Source organism: Ornithodoros turicata, chromosome 6 (assembly GCF_037126465.1).
Source record: "Ornithodoros turicata isolate Travis chromosome 6, ASM3712646v1, whole genome shotgun sequence".
NCBI lineage: Eukaryota > Metazoa > Arthropoda > Arachnida > Ixodida > Argasidae > Ornithodoros > Ornithodoros turicata.
In genome coordinates this window covers 58,406,751-58,422,365 of record NC_088206.1, presented here as the reverse complement: position 1 = coordinate 58,422,365, position 15,615 = coordinate 58,406,751, and the positions used below count along the sequence as shown (strand labels likewise).

General features: G+C 43.3%; 1 protein-coding gene across 1 annotated transcript in view; it reads right to left on the bottom strand.

Annotated features, from left to right (window-relative positions):
• The window catches only part of LOC135396803 (1-phosphatidylinositol 4,5-bisphosphate phosphodiesterase-like), a 53,138-nt gene extending 38,670 nt beyond the window's left edge, over positions 1-14,468 (bottom strand). The window contains exons 1-9 of the mRNA XM_064627991.1: positions 14,389-14,468; positions 12,789-12,899; positions 11,111-11,201; positions 9,161-9,247; positions 2,025-2,084; positions 1,799-1,936; positions 1,591-1,670; positions 1,411-1,464; positions 6-87 (exon numbers count right to left, since the gene is read on the bottom strand). Coding sequence (XP_064484061.1) covers positions 6-87; positions 1,411-1,464; positions 1,591-1,670; positions 1,799-1,936; positions 2,025-2,084; positions 9,161-9,247; positions 11,111-11,194 — 585 coding nt within the window. The 5' untranslated portion in view covers positions 11,195-11,201; positions 12,789-12,899; positions 14,389-14,468. The remainder of the gene's footprint in view (positions 1-5; positions 88-1,410; positions 1,465-1,590; positions 1,671-1,798; positions 1,937-2,024; positions 2,085-9,160; positions 9,248-11,110; positions 11,202-12,788; positions 12,900-14,388) is intronic.
• Positions 14,469-15,615: the final 1,147 nt, after the last annotated feature.

Sequence of the window (15,615 nt, the reverse complement as noted above, 5' to 3'; positions counted from 1 at the left end):
AATACCTTAGCACTTGGAAGACCAACATCTGCTATGCACTGATACACTAGTTTCTCAGTTTTGCCTGAAGCAAAAGTCTGGGCAATCCTGTTGAATGAAATAAGAAAGGAGGAATCAAGACAGATGCACTCGACAATCATGTTATTCTTTCTCGTCTTGACATGGATGACCAAGACCCCTGGGTTTTCTGCGATTCCGCGAAATATCGCGGAATCTTTCGTCTGGCACGGAATTTCAAGGAATCCCTTATTTTTAGGGGTGTGCGGATATTAGGGTTCTTGAATTCGAATCAAATATCAATCACTCGAAGTATTTCATTCGCGAATCGAATACCCAATATTCGGATTTCCGAATATCCGACAATTCGCCGAATATGAACGACACCTCCCAAAAGTGGGCTTCACCTGACGCTTCCCTGCATGAGGTGAAGCCTGCTTTACAAAACTGCCCATGTTGCAGGACCAGCACAGACAGATTGTAGTTTAGCGTAAGATAACATTAGCCCAAGTTTATTGTGCATACTTCGCCTGAGGGGGACTTTGATTTGATGTCTGGGCGATTGCCTTTAAAGACTCTTCAATAATGCCTACAGCCGAGGAACAAAAAGGGTGTCCCGTAACTTCCACCGAGCATGTATTATAAGCTCCTTCCTATAAAGTTCCTATGAACTCTGTAGATGCTGAAAGAGCTTTCAACAGGTATAAAATGATTGCAGGTGACAGACCTTTGTCTTTGTCAGAGACAAACACAAGATGTATGTAATGCACAACAGTGCTTTCAATCTGTAATTTTATAAAATACTTTTGTTCCCACATTATCCAAGAAAATAAAGTGTTTCCCATTTCAAGCAGCCGTTGACAGCCTGCCACAGAGAAATCGCAGCATTTACAAATCGGTGCTGCAGAATTTTGAATTTGCCGCAGCAGAAAACCAGGGGGTTTATGGATAGAGCATGAAGTTTTCGGGAAATACTTTTTCTAAATTCTGGGGTAATAATCAGGTAAATGTCCACTAAATTCATGCGAATTCAGTTGAAAAAATTTCCAGTATGCTAAATTGGGGGAGAAATCTGGCTCAGTTACTCAAACTAACTGTAGTGGTTTGGTACAAACGGGGATGTAACTGCATTTGCTGCTAAACAAGCAAGTTAGTGCATTGCTACAGACATCCAAGTGAGGGCAATTTGCCAGGCAAAAATCGGGTTTCACCCTAAAGAGGCAACCTTCAATCCGGGGAAGAATCGGGTAAAACCCTAAAACTTCAGGCTCTACTTGTGGATGACATGGTTTGCTTAACTTCACATGTGCACAAGTGTTTGAATTATGCGTTTAAGCAAATAAAACAGGTGCCACTTCTTTTCTAATATAAAAAATGTAAGCATGCTCTATTCCAGGACATGTTCATACCTACCTCCTGACTGGAAGCATTCCATCAGGATCCACAAGAAAACGTAATTTAATCCAGCTGTATAAGATAGCAATATATTAGGAACGTCAACAACACATTACATTACAGCTCAACATGAAGGTAGAAAATGAAAATGAAGAAAAACATCACAATGCATGCAACAGAAAAAAACATGGAACTCACTGTTTCTTCAGGCATGTTGCCGGGCAGACATTATTAGCTTTAATGTTATTTGTGATGCTACGGAGGCCCGCCTGCCATGTCTAGACAAAAAAATATAAACGGAATGACACAGCAGTGATAACTGAAGATTAAAACGTTTCACACAAAGCAATTCATAATGTTTGGCATATTTTCAGTAAGTGTAGCGCAACATTAAAAGAAGAATCACCTTGGCAGTTTCAGGGTCTGGGCAGACGACGTGGGTGTAGTTAATGTTCACCATGTCCGTCCCAGAGCAGATGGTGAGAGATACTTCGTCCAGAGCATAGCGTGTCTTACTACTCAGCTCTGCGAGCAGTCGAGTGTCCTATCCACATTGGACATAAAACAGCATTTACGGCTACATCTATTGGTAGCTCACATATGCAAGAAGATGCATCACACTAAAATCTTACTTTTGGAATTCCACCAGCTCGGATGTCGTTCACTTGCGATAATTCGAGCACCTGGCCGTCCTACGTAAATTGTTGTGGACATGAAATTTTTAAATATGCATGCATAACAAGATAAAAGGGACAAATAAGCCAGTTTCATAGGTGCCAGAGGTAACAAAAATACTGTGTTGACACTTCAAAGAAAGCTACTCCTTCTCATGGAATATTTTTTTTTTATGTTAGCCAAATATTCACTGAATAATGATAGGGACCCAAAGTGGTGTTGCCAATATATCCAGCCCTTCCAAGAAATGCATGTGCATTATCGTTCTGTTCATTGAGCTTAGCTCATTCATTGAGTATCCCTGTGTGGGCTGAGTTTAGCAGCTTCCTTTCGTGAGACTGACAACGCAGCAGCACAAATAAAGTGTTTCCCGTTTGAAGCACCACTACTCCTTGCCGAAGAAAATTGCGGGATTCACAAGTCGGCGCCGTGGAATTTTGAATTTGCTGCAGCAGAAAACCGGGGGCCTTTGTTATGAGTCATCATCACAGGCATTCTCGCCGTGAGCTTGAGGCTCAGGCTTATGTTACCAGTTTACTTTCCAAACATAGCCAACTTGCAGTATGCACTCGAAGAATAAAGCTATACTTTAAAACCTACTGTACTTCAGCTTGGTTCCAGAAGTCGGATTTGAACCCACTTTCAGATACCCAGCTACGCCACAATGTCAGTTGCCCTATACAGTCAAAGTCCTTTACAACAAATGCCTTTTTAACGAAAAGACCGTTATAACAAATGTTTTTTCATGGTCCGGTCAGCGCTCCATATCGCGCAATGTATAACTGAAACCTTTATAACGAAATCCTTTACAATGAAATCCTTCACAACGAAGCTACTGAAATAACAAAGTAATTCTGCGGTCTGATTGCCGAAGCACACTACCCATACAATGAAGTTTCAAAATAAAATGCTCCCAACATGTGGCAATGGGTTGCGCAGCATTGTTTGCCCCTCTCCACCTGAGTCACCCGCACGCAGTTTCCGGTTTCCGCGGGTTTTGTGATCGCATTATCGGAGGACACGGACGGAGGTCATGTCCTCCCATGAGTAGTGTCCCCCAAAGTGTAGTGCTTTGAATACACTTGTTCAAAAAAAGATCACAGAGTTTTTTCTAGCCTGAAGGAAATAAATGACCAAATAAGCTTGATATTAACATTGCCTTGAGTTTGAGGGGAAAATACAGGACGAACACAGGACGAGATGAACAGTTAGACTCACGAACCAGCAATGAAGTTTTAATACACAAAAAGGCAAGCGAGACAGGGTAAAAAGAAAGTGTACACTTCGGCGTCTCAGCGTAGGTGAATATGAGGCGCGTAATACGAACCTCTTTAAGGTCGGTGGTAACATCTGCAACTGCACAAGGGAACGTGTTAGATCGATAACAAGGTTCATTGCTGGTTCATGAGTCTATCTGTTCATCTCGTCCTGTGTTTTCCCCTCAAACTCAAGGCAATGTTAATATCAATTCAACATCAGCTAGCTTGCCTGCTCCTGCTATGCTCATAAATAAGCTTGCATATGCACTTACGCTTGCATAGCTCAAGCATAGCATATGCAAGCTTAGCATAAGCTTGCATAGCTTGCATATGCACTTACTTACATCGCACTCCATGGTGCTTTACATTCGGAAGCAAGAACTGTATCGCCCGCGACGGTGGCGACACCAGTCATCGGCTCCATGAAGCGTACCATAAACAAACCTCTGCACGGTTCATATTCGAACTCGTTCCCAGAAATATGTTGTCATACTGGAAACTGATGCGAAACTTAATAGGACCTACGACTCCGCAGTCGGACTTTAGTCTCAGCTGGAGCGGCAGACGTTTTCACACGTGCGCGATAGGTTTCTCCCTGAGTCTACCCACATACTATTGCATCCCGACCAGGGTGTCGAACCGCAAAAAATACGGGTTCGGTTCGGGTTCGGGTTCGCGTTGTTTTGATTTGGTTCCGGTTCAGTTCCGGTTCGGCCAGGCCAGAAATCGAACCGGTTCGCAAACCGGTTCGCAGCCCCGAACCGGTTCGCGAACCGGTTCAACGCTTCCGTTATATATGTTCCATAAAACTGCTTTTATCAGGAAATGCGTGGCTAATAGCTTACTGCTGTTGTCTGCATTGACGTCTCTAGCGGTGAGGTAGCCCTTTAGTGAGAGAAATGAGAAATGGATGAAGACTTATTGCAACTAGAGTTCACGTTGTTGAAGCGGTGTAGTCCTGCTACTTTCTGTTCCCAAAATATATTTTTTTACACGCACAGTGCCAGCAAGATACACTTAAAGGAAGCCTAATAAGATGGACAGCGTAACATAGACGACAGTACTTGCCGGCACACTGTCTTCGCAGCGTGAATCGATCTGAAACCGTACTGAAGCATGTCGAAAATAAGCCTGCAAGCCTTACTCTGTCCGAGCTCACAGCAGTGTACTTGTTAATCCACAACACAACGGCAATGTGTCACGACGACACAACTGCGCTACCAATAAGCAGAACCACATTTACTTTTCAAAGCACGACCAATCAAAGAGGCACCGTTCTGCGTACGCTCCTTCTCCACTTCTCATGTTTCTGACTTGTTTAATTTGTGCTGCTCACGTGTAAAGGGAAATCTTGGGCGGTTATTTGATCACATATTCGTTCTGTAGAGCTATATAACTGGCCTACTCCATTCGTGTTTCATTCGTCCGCGTGCACCTGGTCTCTGAAGAGTAGACGCCGCACCGCGTGCGTGGGGCGCTAGCCGCGGCGCTCATAAGGACAACTGCGCTTCAACATGTTAAAAAGACGCTGAAAGTATACTTACTATACGTCGTCGTCTGACTGCTAGGTGAACATTTCTGAAATTTATGATATAGGCGCGTGATGATGATACCAATGTGTCTTCGTTCGGGGATAGAGAGGAACTCTTATGCTGACTTCTTTTATGTCCGAACCGTTTTGTTGCGAACCGGTTACCGCTATTATTTTTTACGGTTCTGCTCCGGTTCGGGTTCAACAGTGTCATGAAAATTTCGGTTCGGGTTCGGGTTCGGTTCCGGCAAAAATAACGGTTCGGGTACGGTTTTCGGTTCGGGTTCGGGTTCGGTTCGACACCCTGATCCCGACTATCATGGTCAGTTTGAACTAGCTAATTCCAGCGAATTTTGACCAAGCAAGGAACGTGACCATCTCCAATTTTTTTAGAAAAAATATATTCTTCAGGGGACGGGAAATGATGAAAAATATGCCTATATTTAAGCCCCAACCTTCAGCCATTACCGAGAGAAAGGGGGAGACAGAAACTGGTCGAATAGTGACACAATCGTTTCGAGCTACTTTGAGGGCTTCTCAATTGAGAGCTATGCGGTTGTAAGAGCCACAATATTTTTCACCTGCACAGTACTACATGGACAACACACTTTCTTCTTCCTACCCATTTGTAACTGAAACTTTTTTTCGTAAAAAAATGGCAAAGCCTCAAGAAAACGCGAAAAAGGCCGTTTTTCGGAGCTTTCCAGTACTGAGGCCATTTATCGAAGAATAATGAAACCTACACCATTCGTTTCGGCATTGCATGCCCTGCCTGTTGATACCATTTTCATTCTTCTAGAGTTATTCTGCTAGAAGCAGATTGTAACAATCCCACAGGCGGTATCGTGATTTAGCTGTATTTCGGCCGGCTCGAGCAAAAAATGGCCACCAACAAGCTGCCGCAATTTTTTTATATGTTGCGCAGAACCCCTTTCCTAACGCACATAAAAAAAATTGAGATTCGTATTTGATTTTCGGTAACACTACGATTTTTTTAAATTACGGTGTGCGCGCGAGCTGCACGCTGCCCCTAAGCGGTGCTCTCCCACAGTGTGTCGGCGTTACGGTTGCCAAGGGCGGGCGCGATTCAGAGAAATCAAGTTAAAAACATGGTTATGGCTCGAGGCAATGCACTTTTAATTTGTATAACTCTGGAAAACACAGGATCAGAACGTTAGTTTACAAAGGTGGGATATCTGCTTGAGTCTTCTATTCAACTTTACACTGTTGAGAGCCTCACATTCCTTTTCCCACACGTAATGAGAACGAAGGCCGAGCACTGGACGCACATCCCTCCACTCATCTTCTTTTTGTTGCCTGAAAGTTTTCACATCTTCTGAGGGAATGTGGAATAAAGGCACATTTTTTTACATGTCTCGACACGGCAGTAGTGAACTCACAGGCATTTCGTATAGCTTCCGTTGCTGGAGAGCGCAAGCTGAAAATTGTTGCAGCATGTTTGACAACACCTCCGACCCCGTCACAGGCGTTCTTTCCATGACCTGGAGCTGAGAAAAGCCACCTTTTTACAGCTGTGTTGCGTCCGAGCTCATAGTGCTGAAATCTGTTTTTGAAATGTGCACTGGCCCCATCAGAGATGTATACAGCGCTTCCATACAGGGTTCCGTGGTCCTTCATATGTCCTTCGATCTTGAAAAGAGAAAGCAATGTGCGCTGTCGTGCCAGGTGTCGTTGGACACAACAGCATAACAGCGAGTTGAAGTTGACGTAGTAGCCACACATGTTAAAGGGACCATGAAAGGATATTTGACAAGCCAACGATCATTTTTAATCGGTTCCCCTGTACAAAAGCATTCACTCTGTGAAATATGAAGTTGAAAATCGCCCAAATAGAAAAGATATTCCCAATTAACCACGGGCGTGAACGGCAGCTGCTACGGCCCGCCTCCGAGGCCAACTGGCCGTGACATCATACACAGAACATGTTGCCGATTCGTGGGCAGGCTTTTGCGAGCAAACTACAAAATTTGCAAACAAGCTTGCATACTTTGCAATGAAATATGTTTTAATTTGACCTGGAGACCAGATTGTATCTAACTGTTTACACAGAATCTTACAAAAAATGTAATATAGCCGTTGAGTGTCAGCATGGTTACCCGAGCATGTTTTCCTCTTTGAACTTCTTCTTCGTCAGAACATACCTCCGTCGGTGACATTTAACGAGCTGCTGAGTACCGAACAGTCCATAGACGCTGTGTGTGTCGCATAATCTCTTCCTCCATTGCGGACAATTTGCCTTTAGCCATATTTCAAGTGATTTCGACGGCAGATATACGACGTCGTTGTTGTCCAAACCGAAACCATGCACCCACATGGTCCCGCGGGGTGTGTCTTCCTCATCGTTCACAGTTGGCTGAGAGAACTGGATGGCGATGACCTATGCCCGCTTCGAAGGCATATATCCATCGGGTCATGCCCCACTATTCTTCTCTGATAACTGCGCCCCCGTTGTACTGAATATGGATAAAAGTCTATGTGTGTACGATGGTGAGGGATCATGAGAACGGTTTCCTGCACAATACTCGGGATTCGCAAAAAACATTTCATGATCCCTTTAATATCGGAACTTGAGTTTTGGGCCAGTGGTAGCTCTGAACTTCCTTGGGCAGGATAACTGTCCAATTCTCTGAAAAGTCGAAATGAAATACAACATGTCCTGGCTTTACAGAACACTTCTCCTTTCGGATCGCTTCTTTCTGGACCTTCCTGATGTAGTCATGGCTGATATAGGAGCACCCACTTTCTAATTACTTCAATGAACTCGTGCGCAGGTAATGTCCTCCTGAGCAGGCCTCTATCCTCCCATATTGCGAAATCAATTTGCTGGTCACCTTGGACGCTCAGACTTTCTTCAGTAAGTGCTTCTAGACCTGGACACTGTTCGCAATCCCCAGAAAGACATTTTTCGGAGTTTCCGTCACAGATGCACATGCTGATGATCCTTTGCGTTGAGCTCGAAGTTTGCACAGTACGTGGATACGAATTCCTCTCAGCATGGGTTAACACTAACCCACTTTGGGCTGTGGGAGTAAAATTTGCTCAAGCTAAGCCTTATGTCAGGATACTTGTTCCAAAATTTTCTGTAGGCTTCGCGGATTGAACAAGTCATGTACCTCTTAGCTTTTGTGAGTTTCTGGCCTCCTTCTTTAACGTGCACGGCGTCTCTTGATCTTAGGTTCTGAACGTGCAGTTCAGCTCATCCACCGTATAAAAGCTTGTTGCTGCCGCCAAATCATTGTCCTTCAGAGCACTGCGCTGGTACGGATCAGGCAATGCCCACACATCTTTTTCCGCGACCAACTTCGGAGACATCTCAATCATGTACCGCGTTGTATCAATGGTGTATTGATGGTGTCAGCGACTTTTTTAATCGCGTTTTTAACTTGATTTCTGTGAATCGCGTCCGCCCTTGGCGATCGTAATGCCGACAAGCTGTGGGAGAGTACTGCCTAGGGGCAGCGTGCAGCTCGCGCACACACTGTCATTTTAAAAAATTGTAGCGTTACCGAAAATCAAATACGAATCTCAATTTTTTTTCTGTGCGTTAGGAAAGGGGTTCTGCGCAACATATAAAAAAATTGCTGGCCATTTTTTGCTAGCGCCGGCCGAAATACAGCTAAATCGCGATACTGCCTGTGGGATTGTTACAATCTGCTTCTAGCAGATTAACTCTAGAACAATGAAAATGGTATCAACAGACAGGGCATGCAACGACCAAACGAATGGTGTAGGTTTCACTATTCTCCGATAAACGGCGTTGGTACGGGAAGGCTCCGAAAAACGGCGTTTTTCGCATTTTCTTGAGACTTTGCCATTTTTTTACCAAAAAAGTTTCAGTTACAAATGGGTAGGAAGAAGTCAGTGTGTTGTCCATGTAGTACTGAGGAGGTGAAAAATATTGTGGCTCTTAGAACCGCATAGTTCTCAACTGAGAAGCCATCAAAGTAGCTCGAAACGAATGTGTCACATTTCGACCAGTTTCTTTCTCCCCCTTTCCCCTTTCGATAATGGCTGAAGGTTGGGGCTTAAATATAGGCACATTTTTCATTATTTCCTGTCCCACGAAGAATACATTTTTTCTAAAAAAATTGGAGATGGTCAGGTTCCTTGCTTGGTAGAAATTCGCTGCAATTAGCCAACTGCAATATCGCTGCACGATCTTTTTTAACAAAGTCACCTTTACAACAAATATTTTCTGCGGCCCCTTGGAGTTCGTTGTAAAGGACTTTGACTGTACATACCTCACTAATTAGAAGCAAGCAACGAAAGTGTGGGACCTTACCCTGCCTTCACTGTTCCAGTAGATGAAAAAGCCGTAGTCATCAACACGAAACAATGCACTGGGTTCATAGACGATCTGTTCCTTTTCCTGCAAGGATTTAACAACGGACGGATTAGATGGGATAAAAAAAATTTACACGAGCAGTACAGACCATACTGGCAGGCTCAATAAGAAATAAAAGCAATTTGGATGATAAGATATGTGGCAGAAATCACAGGATCAGGGATATCGAAGGCTTGTGACACTGCCGGCAGTGTCATGAAGCCTCTACATGCCGGCTGGCTTATAGAGGACTCCAATCCAGTGAGAATGACACACGTGCTGGTATTGTGAAAGCATGTACAGTAAAACCCGCGGATAACGATATCCCACGTAAGAGGATGGTTTATTATTTTACAGTCAAAATATACATAGTTTCTATGGGGAAATGACCCACGTACAGCGATGGAGACCATGGTTCCGAGCACTCGTGTTGGGCAACAATGTTGGACGCTTTCCCGTGCGTGTAACCTACAGATACTGGAGAATCTCGATCATACGAATCTCACAGGGTAGAAGAAAAAATTCGTATAACCAGAAATCCGTATCAAAGGAATTAAACCAAAATTAAGATTGAGCAAGGAAGACCGGAAGCGACTGTTCATTTTCCAACACTTTCAGTGAAAGAGGTCGGTGGTAACGCTTTTGTGTCTTCGTATTTGTCTAACGCTGCTCAAATTCGCGCCTAGCATTCAAAATGCCTAGCATGTGCTTCCCACCAGCGCGTCGCATGACAGTGTTCTAAAGCGGGCTTCTCCAAAAGCACGCAGGCGTTAGGCGAAGCCGCCTTGCGGAATGGTGACGTGTAATGTTGCTCGTAGTTGTCCTAATATGTTCCCTGGTTCCTTCCACGAGTTCTGGTAACTGTTTTCTCAAGCCAGTGTGATGTCACACAGCTTCGCGTTTTTTAAACATATGTTTCGTTTTCTTGTGCTACATGCGGGGTGGCGCGTGACCTTTTGGGGACGCACTATTTAAGTCAACCTTCGTTTAACGATGTATCCCGTATAACGATGGAATTCGCGATTACCGCCAATATCGTTATACACGGGTTTCACTGTATCTGCAATGCCAACTGATACAGTCAGGGATCGAAACCAAAACTGAACCCAAACCGAAAAATGCTAAAAACCCGTATTTTTTCACTGAACCGGAACTGAACCGAACCAAAATTTTTTTTCTCGTGTTGAACTGAACCGGAATTGAACCGAAATAAACTTAGGCGGTTAGCGGTTCGTGAAACGGTTCAGATGTAATGTCTGTTGTGAGAGATCGGAACTATGATTTAGACAGCGCATTGAGCTGCATTGCCAAACAAGTTCGAAACCAAAACCGAACAAAACAAAAGAAAAACTGCAATGCAAGTGCGCGAAGTATTTCCTCCTTGCAGCTATTGCGTTAATTCGGTTGTGTTAGTTTTGAGCCGGTTGTAGGCTTCTTTGTACGTGATTTTTGTCGCTCAGCAACCCCAAGTTTTCATTTTGGGCTGTGAAAATAGCAGCAAGTTCCATTGCAAAATTTGCGAAAATTAAGTCCCTGCAAAAGTTTCTACTGTTACAGTGTGATAAAACGTAATCGGTAGGTCTTGTCTGGAATCAGAGGCGTGATTGCTTGCCGGAACAGGAGCTGGACGTTGTCAACAGCAACGTCATGGCAGCACTATCAAATCTGATCAGAAATGATTGGTTACAAATTTAATTAAGATATTTTTCACAGTGACTTTGAGCATCACAATACAGCATGTGATTAGATAAACTTTGATTTGAGCACAGACTCGACTTTAAGGAATATCCACTATAATGGTGCAAACTTATCGATAACATGCTATATGCTTGAGGAACTCTATGTGCAATTTTGCCAGTCACTGCGTACACAGTGCCCTCCCAATGCCAAAACATGCAGCCAACTCACTTCCTCCCAACGATCGAAGACACACCCTTTGAGGAGTGGCTCTGGCACAGGGCGTTGCCAGTTGAAGTCATAGGCTTTTGTCATGCCGCTCCTGCACAGATTAGAAAAGAAGAAAATAATTGCCATGTCAGTATTTCAGTCATAACTATCCTTATCTTATCTAGCAAAATACAGTAGAGCCTATATACAGGGTGTCCCAGAAAACGTGTCATTGAATTATAATAAAAAAACTACGCCACCTAGAATCATGCGGTCAACAGCATTTGTTCTTATTAGGTTTTTGCCACCTCCTAATGTGAATGTCATGTACTCCAAGGTTATTTATATAAATATTTGCGAACTGAACTCGGAAATTTGTCAAGTAAAGGTCACTTTTTTACCCCACCAATATGAAGAGCGTGCCGAATTCACTCAGATTCATGATAATTCACAGTGATACTCACGAGCTATCCCATCGGAAAAAATAGCCGAATATCATGCTTTTCGGAGCACCGGACCATAGCGCGCTATGACTTTTTGAGCGCAATCGCTCGCAGTGCGACGAAAGGAGGTTCCCGAAGCCAGCCCACAGAGTGATAGTAGAAAAAGTAACAGTTCCTAAAATTGGGAAAGGGAAAGCATTATCCCAGCGAAAGTCGGATGTGATAAGCCGTGCCTGTTTTATCTCTTTCCGCGATGTCGGGGAGGGCTGGGTTTCCAACCTCCTTTCATCGTACTGACAAAGATTGCGCTGAAAAATTCATTGTGCGCTATTCTGTGCGACCTCCATAGAGCATGATGTTCGGCTATTTTTTCCGATGGGATAGCGTCTGGATATCCCTGTCAATTATCATTATTTGACTAAATTAGACACGCTCTTACATTGGTGGGGTAAAAAAGTGACCTTTACTAGGCAAATTTCCGACTTTAGCTCGCAAAAATTTACATAATTAAATTTACGTTACACGACATTCACACGAGGAGGTGGCAAAAACCCAGTAAGAACAAATGCCATTGACCGCATGACTCTAGGTGGTGTAGTTTTTTTATTATAATTCAATGACACGTTTTCTGGGACACCCTGTATAGTGAACCTGCATACAGTGAACATATGGATGTAGTGAAGCAAAACCTGCAGTCCCAATGTGTTGGCATTCCCCAACCGTGGACTACTGATATAGTGAAGTTTTCTGGAAGTTCGAACGACTCCACTATAAAGATGTTTTATTGCATTCACATAGGGTGGCAAGGCACCATAGTAGCTCTAATCGAACTAACCACAGCCACGAAGTCCAAATTCCACTTTGTTCTGCTGCCTGACTTGAAGATTCTTTTTGTCTGCGCACCTCCCCTCAACTCACTCCCTACCTGGTTGTTTGATACTGCTTTCACGTATCAATGAATTCAAAAGTACCATTTCTAAATATGGTGAAACTTCTGTGTTACATCACTCTAACATTATCTTACTACCTTAAGCCCACCGTTAAATCCATTCCCCTTTATAAAGCTCTGTGCCATGGGGGTAGGGAGACAAATAAAGATCACACCAAATGGTAAAGTTTACCAAAATTTTTTAGCAGGTCAAGATCAGCACAAGTCACATATTTTGCTAACACTCCACTTTCACGGTGTGCTTCTATACAGGGCAGCGCAGAATTCTCAAAACATATGAACGGAAGGCGAACAAAGAGCTACTTACAAAGTAGGGCAAAGCTCCAAATTGATGTGAACATCAGTGCACAGGAATACAACCCGGGTCGGCTAATCCCATTGGTGGAAGCCCCACAGCTTGGGTTGTGTCCGCCCAGAACTACAGAACGAAAATGGGTTATACTGAGCAGGCGGAAACAAGGAAACCTTATTTGTTAATGTCAGACGAAAGTTTGTGATAAACATTTTCATTCTGGCGTTCATCCACCGTCTTGCCTGCGCCAATGCCATTTCAACGTGGAAACCTTGTCTGTTAACACTGCCAAAAATACATAGACATAGATAAAAATCTTATAATAAACCACAGTTTTCGCAAGAGCTGCAACGTTCTTTAGCTGCTCAGTTCAGTGTTATCCTGAATATAAGGACCTCGCTTTGTTTTTGCTACACTGTGCAAAATATATCAAATCTTACTCTGTAGCTAATCAGTGATTGGGATAGTTAGGATTACAAAGTATGAGGAATTTTTATCAAGGGGCAAACAACTTATAGTAACAAGTTTCAAAAGTTTAATACGCAATGCAAATAGGTCAGTTGTCTGCGCAGCTCCCCCAGTTTCCGTCTCTAGCATAGCAAAGAGTGCTGTCAAATAAACTGTTTGTCAGTTCAGTGCCTTCGTGTTGCCTGTCCTTTTCGTTCCCCAGCACAGGGGGCATTTTATAGATTTTAAGAATGAGGTACCAAACCGACCAATTTTTAATTTTATTCAATGGTTGATTGAAATAACTGCCTCTTTTATTTTGTGTGCTCAGGTTCTGTTTTGGTATAATCGCATAATGAAGTAACTGTACCACTCTCAAGTTCTTTCAAGATTGGGACCACTGGGCCATGAAGTAGTACGACTGTACATGCAGTTTATGATGCAATATCTATGTGAGTGTATTCAGGTAACGATGCAAATTATATGTGCATCCCACAGAGCGTGTCTTCTTGCTCATTGTGACCTTCATGAACCAGGGTGCTGATGTATGACGGTATATGTAGTACATAAAGTTCAGTGCAATATGAAAATATGTGTCATGCGCTTTAATTAAAAATATTAAAAGTTAACGCGTGTCCTAGCAAACGTTGCTTCGTAACTGTGTTTCATTAGGAAAGTGCGCGGTAGCATCACTGCAGCAGCCTGTGACATTCTCAGGATATTTAACAGTCTTTACACGTTTTGTATGTCAATTTGGATTCCATTCTTCCTTCTGTGAAGTGGTAATTATGTCTGCAACATCAATCCACCGCCCAGTCTTGTAGGACGCAGTACAGCGTAAAATTTAAAGAATTTTAAACGCTGCTGTCTCATGGGTTCCGAAGGTCGGTAGGATACACGTTCAGGAAACCGTGCTGTGAAACACGATGCTCATTATTCTTATCACAATCAAATGCAAGATAAATGTAAAACTCACAGCGTTACAGACGAGAACGAAAAGGCAGCGTTTGTGCGATACCCGCGCACTAGCTGGCGCGAAGGAGACTGCAAGTTATGCTGTCGTGAGCCAGTCAGTTATGTATTGTATAAACAAACAAGTGGACTGCTATGGGTACTGGGTATGTAAACAGCAGGATGACTGATTACAAAAAGGAAGAGTAACACAAACCTGGCTTTCAGACGGCAACCGTGTCCACCGCAGGAAAAAAAAAAACCCTGCGGGTCCCACTGATCTCGATTGTAAAAGGCTGGATCGCGGATAGGGAGCGCGAGCGTGCGGCAACCGGCCGCCATCTTACTGTACCCAAAACAGTCGCCGCAGCGATCATGGCAACTTCTTGCAATTACGGTCGTACCAACCGTACCGGGAAGGATACAGGGCCGAAATTTCTACAGGTGAGTCATTCTTTATCAAGGAATAAATAGGCGTCCATTCTGTACATTTATTTGACAATTATGAAGTGTTTTTTTGCCCAAAACCAGCACTGGGTGCAAGTTGTTTGATCGCTCTTCCGAGGTTCAATCGAACACACTTGCATTTTACCCGCCGGCAAATACAGTTTGAGTGCATAATATGCCTCTTGGAACTCTCTGTAGTTGCCTTAGCTGCAGGAAGAGTGTCCTCCAGCATGTCAACTACTTGCAGAAATACTGACGTATTTAAGATTATGACACAGTTTGAAGGATTTCAATTCAGGAAATTTGCAGTGGCAGGGCCTGCCAGAGTGAAACCTACTGAATATTTTATGGTGTCGAAGTGGCAGTTCCTTCAGGGTAGGAATATCTTAGATGGGAGCAAAAAGCTTGAAATTAACAAAGTGTTGTTTGCATTAAGCAATTCAGCATGTATGAAAATTGGGTGCAACAAATTTGCATAGTGTACCTGTACATTGTCATTCCTGAGATATATATTGTCATTGCAGGGAGGTCACAAAACAATAAATGTATTGTTTTGTCACTTCCCTGCACATTCATTGTGATGCTTGATATATGCCAGAATAAATGTTGAACTTGAAAAATGTATATTCTCTTTATTCATAGAGCATAACATCACTTATCTTCTTTACAAAAGCATATCGTGTTACATCTTTGTCACGCAGAATGCACAACCAAGAAAGCCATCTTCCATTAAACATCACGTTTGACATGATTCAGTTGGTATCATTTCATAGACAGGGTACACCAGGGCTCCCGTTTCAAGCTCTAAATCGTCATGTTGCAGTTTGGAAACCGTACATGTGTAGTGCAAGAGAGCCCTCACACATTAAAATGTAAGATGGCAGTCACTGTTAATGCAAAGTAACTCCTATGAGAGACTGACGCTGCAGAAAAGTATGCAAACTGCGGAAAGTGTCACAGAAGATCTTCAGAAATCGTGCCTGGTTTCACGGCACTG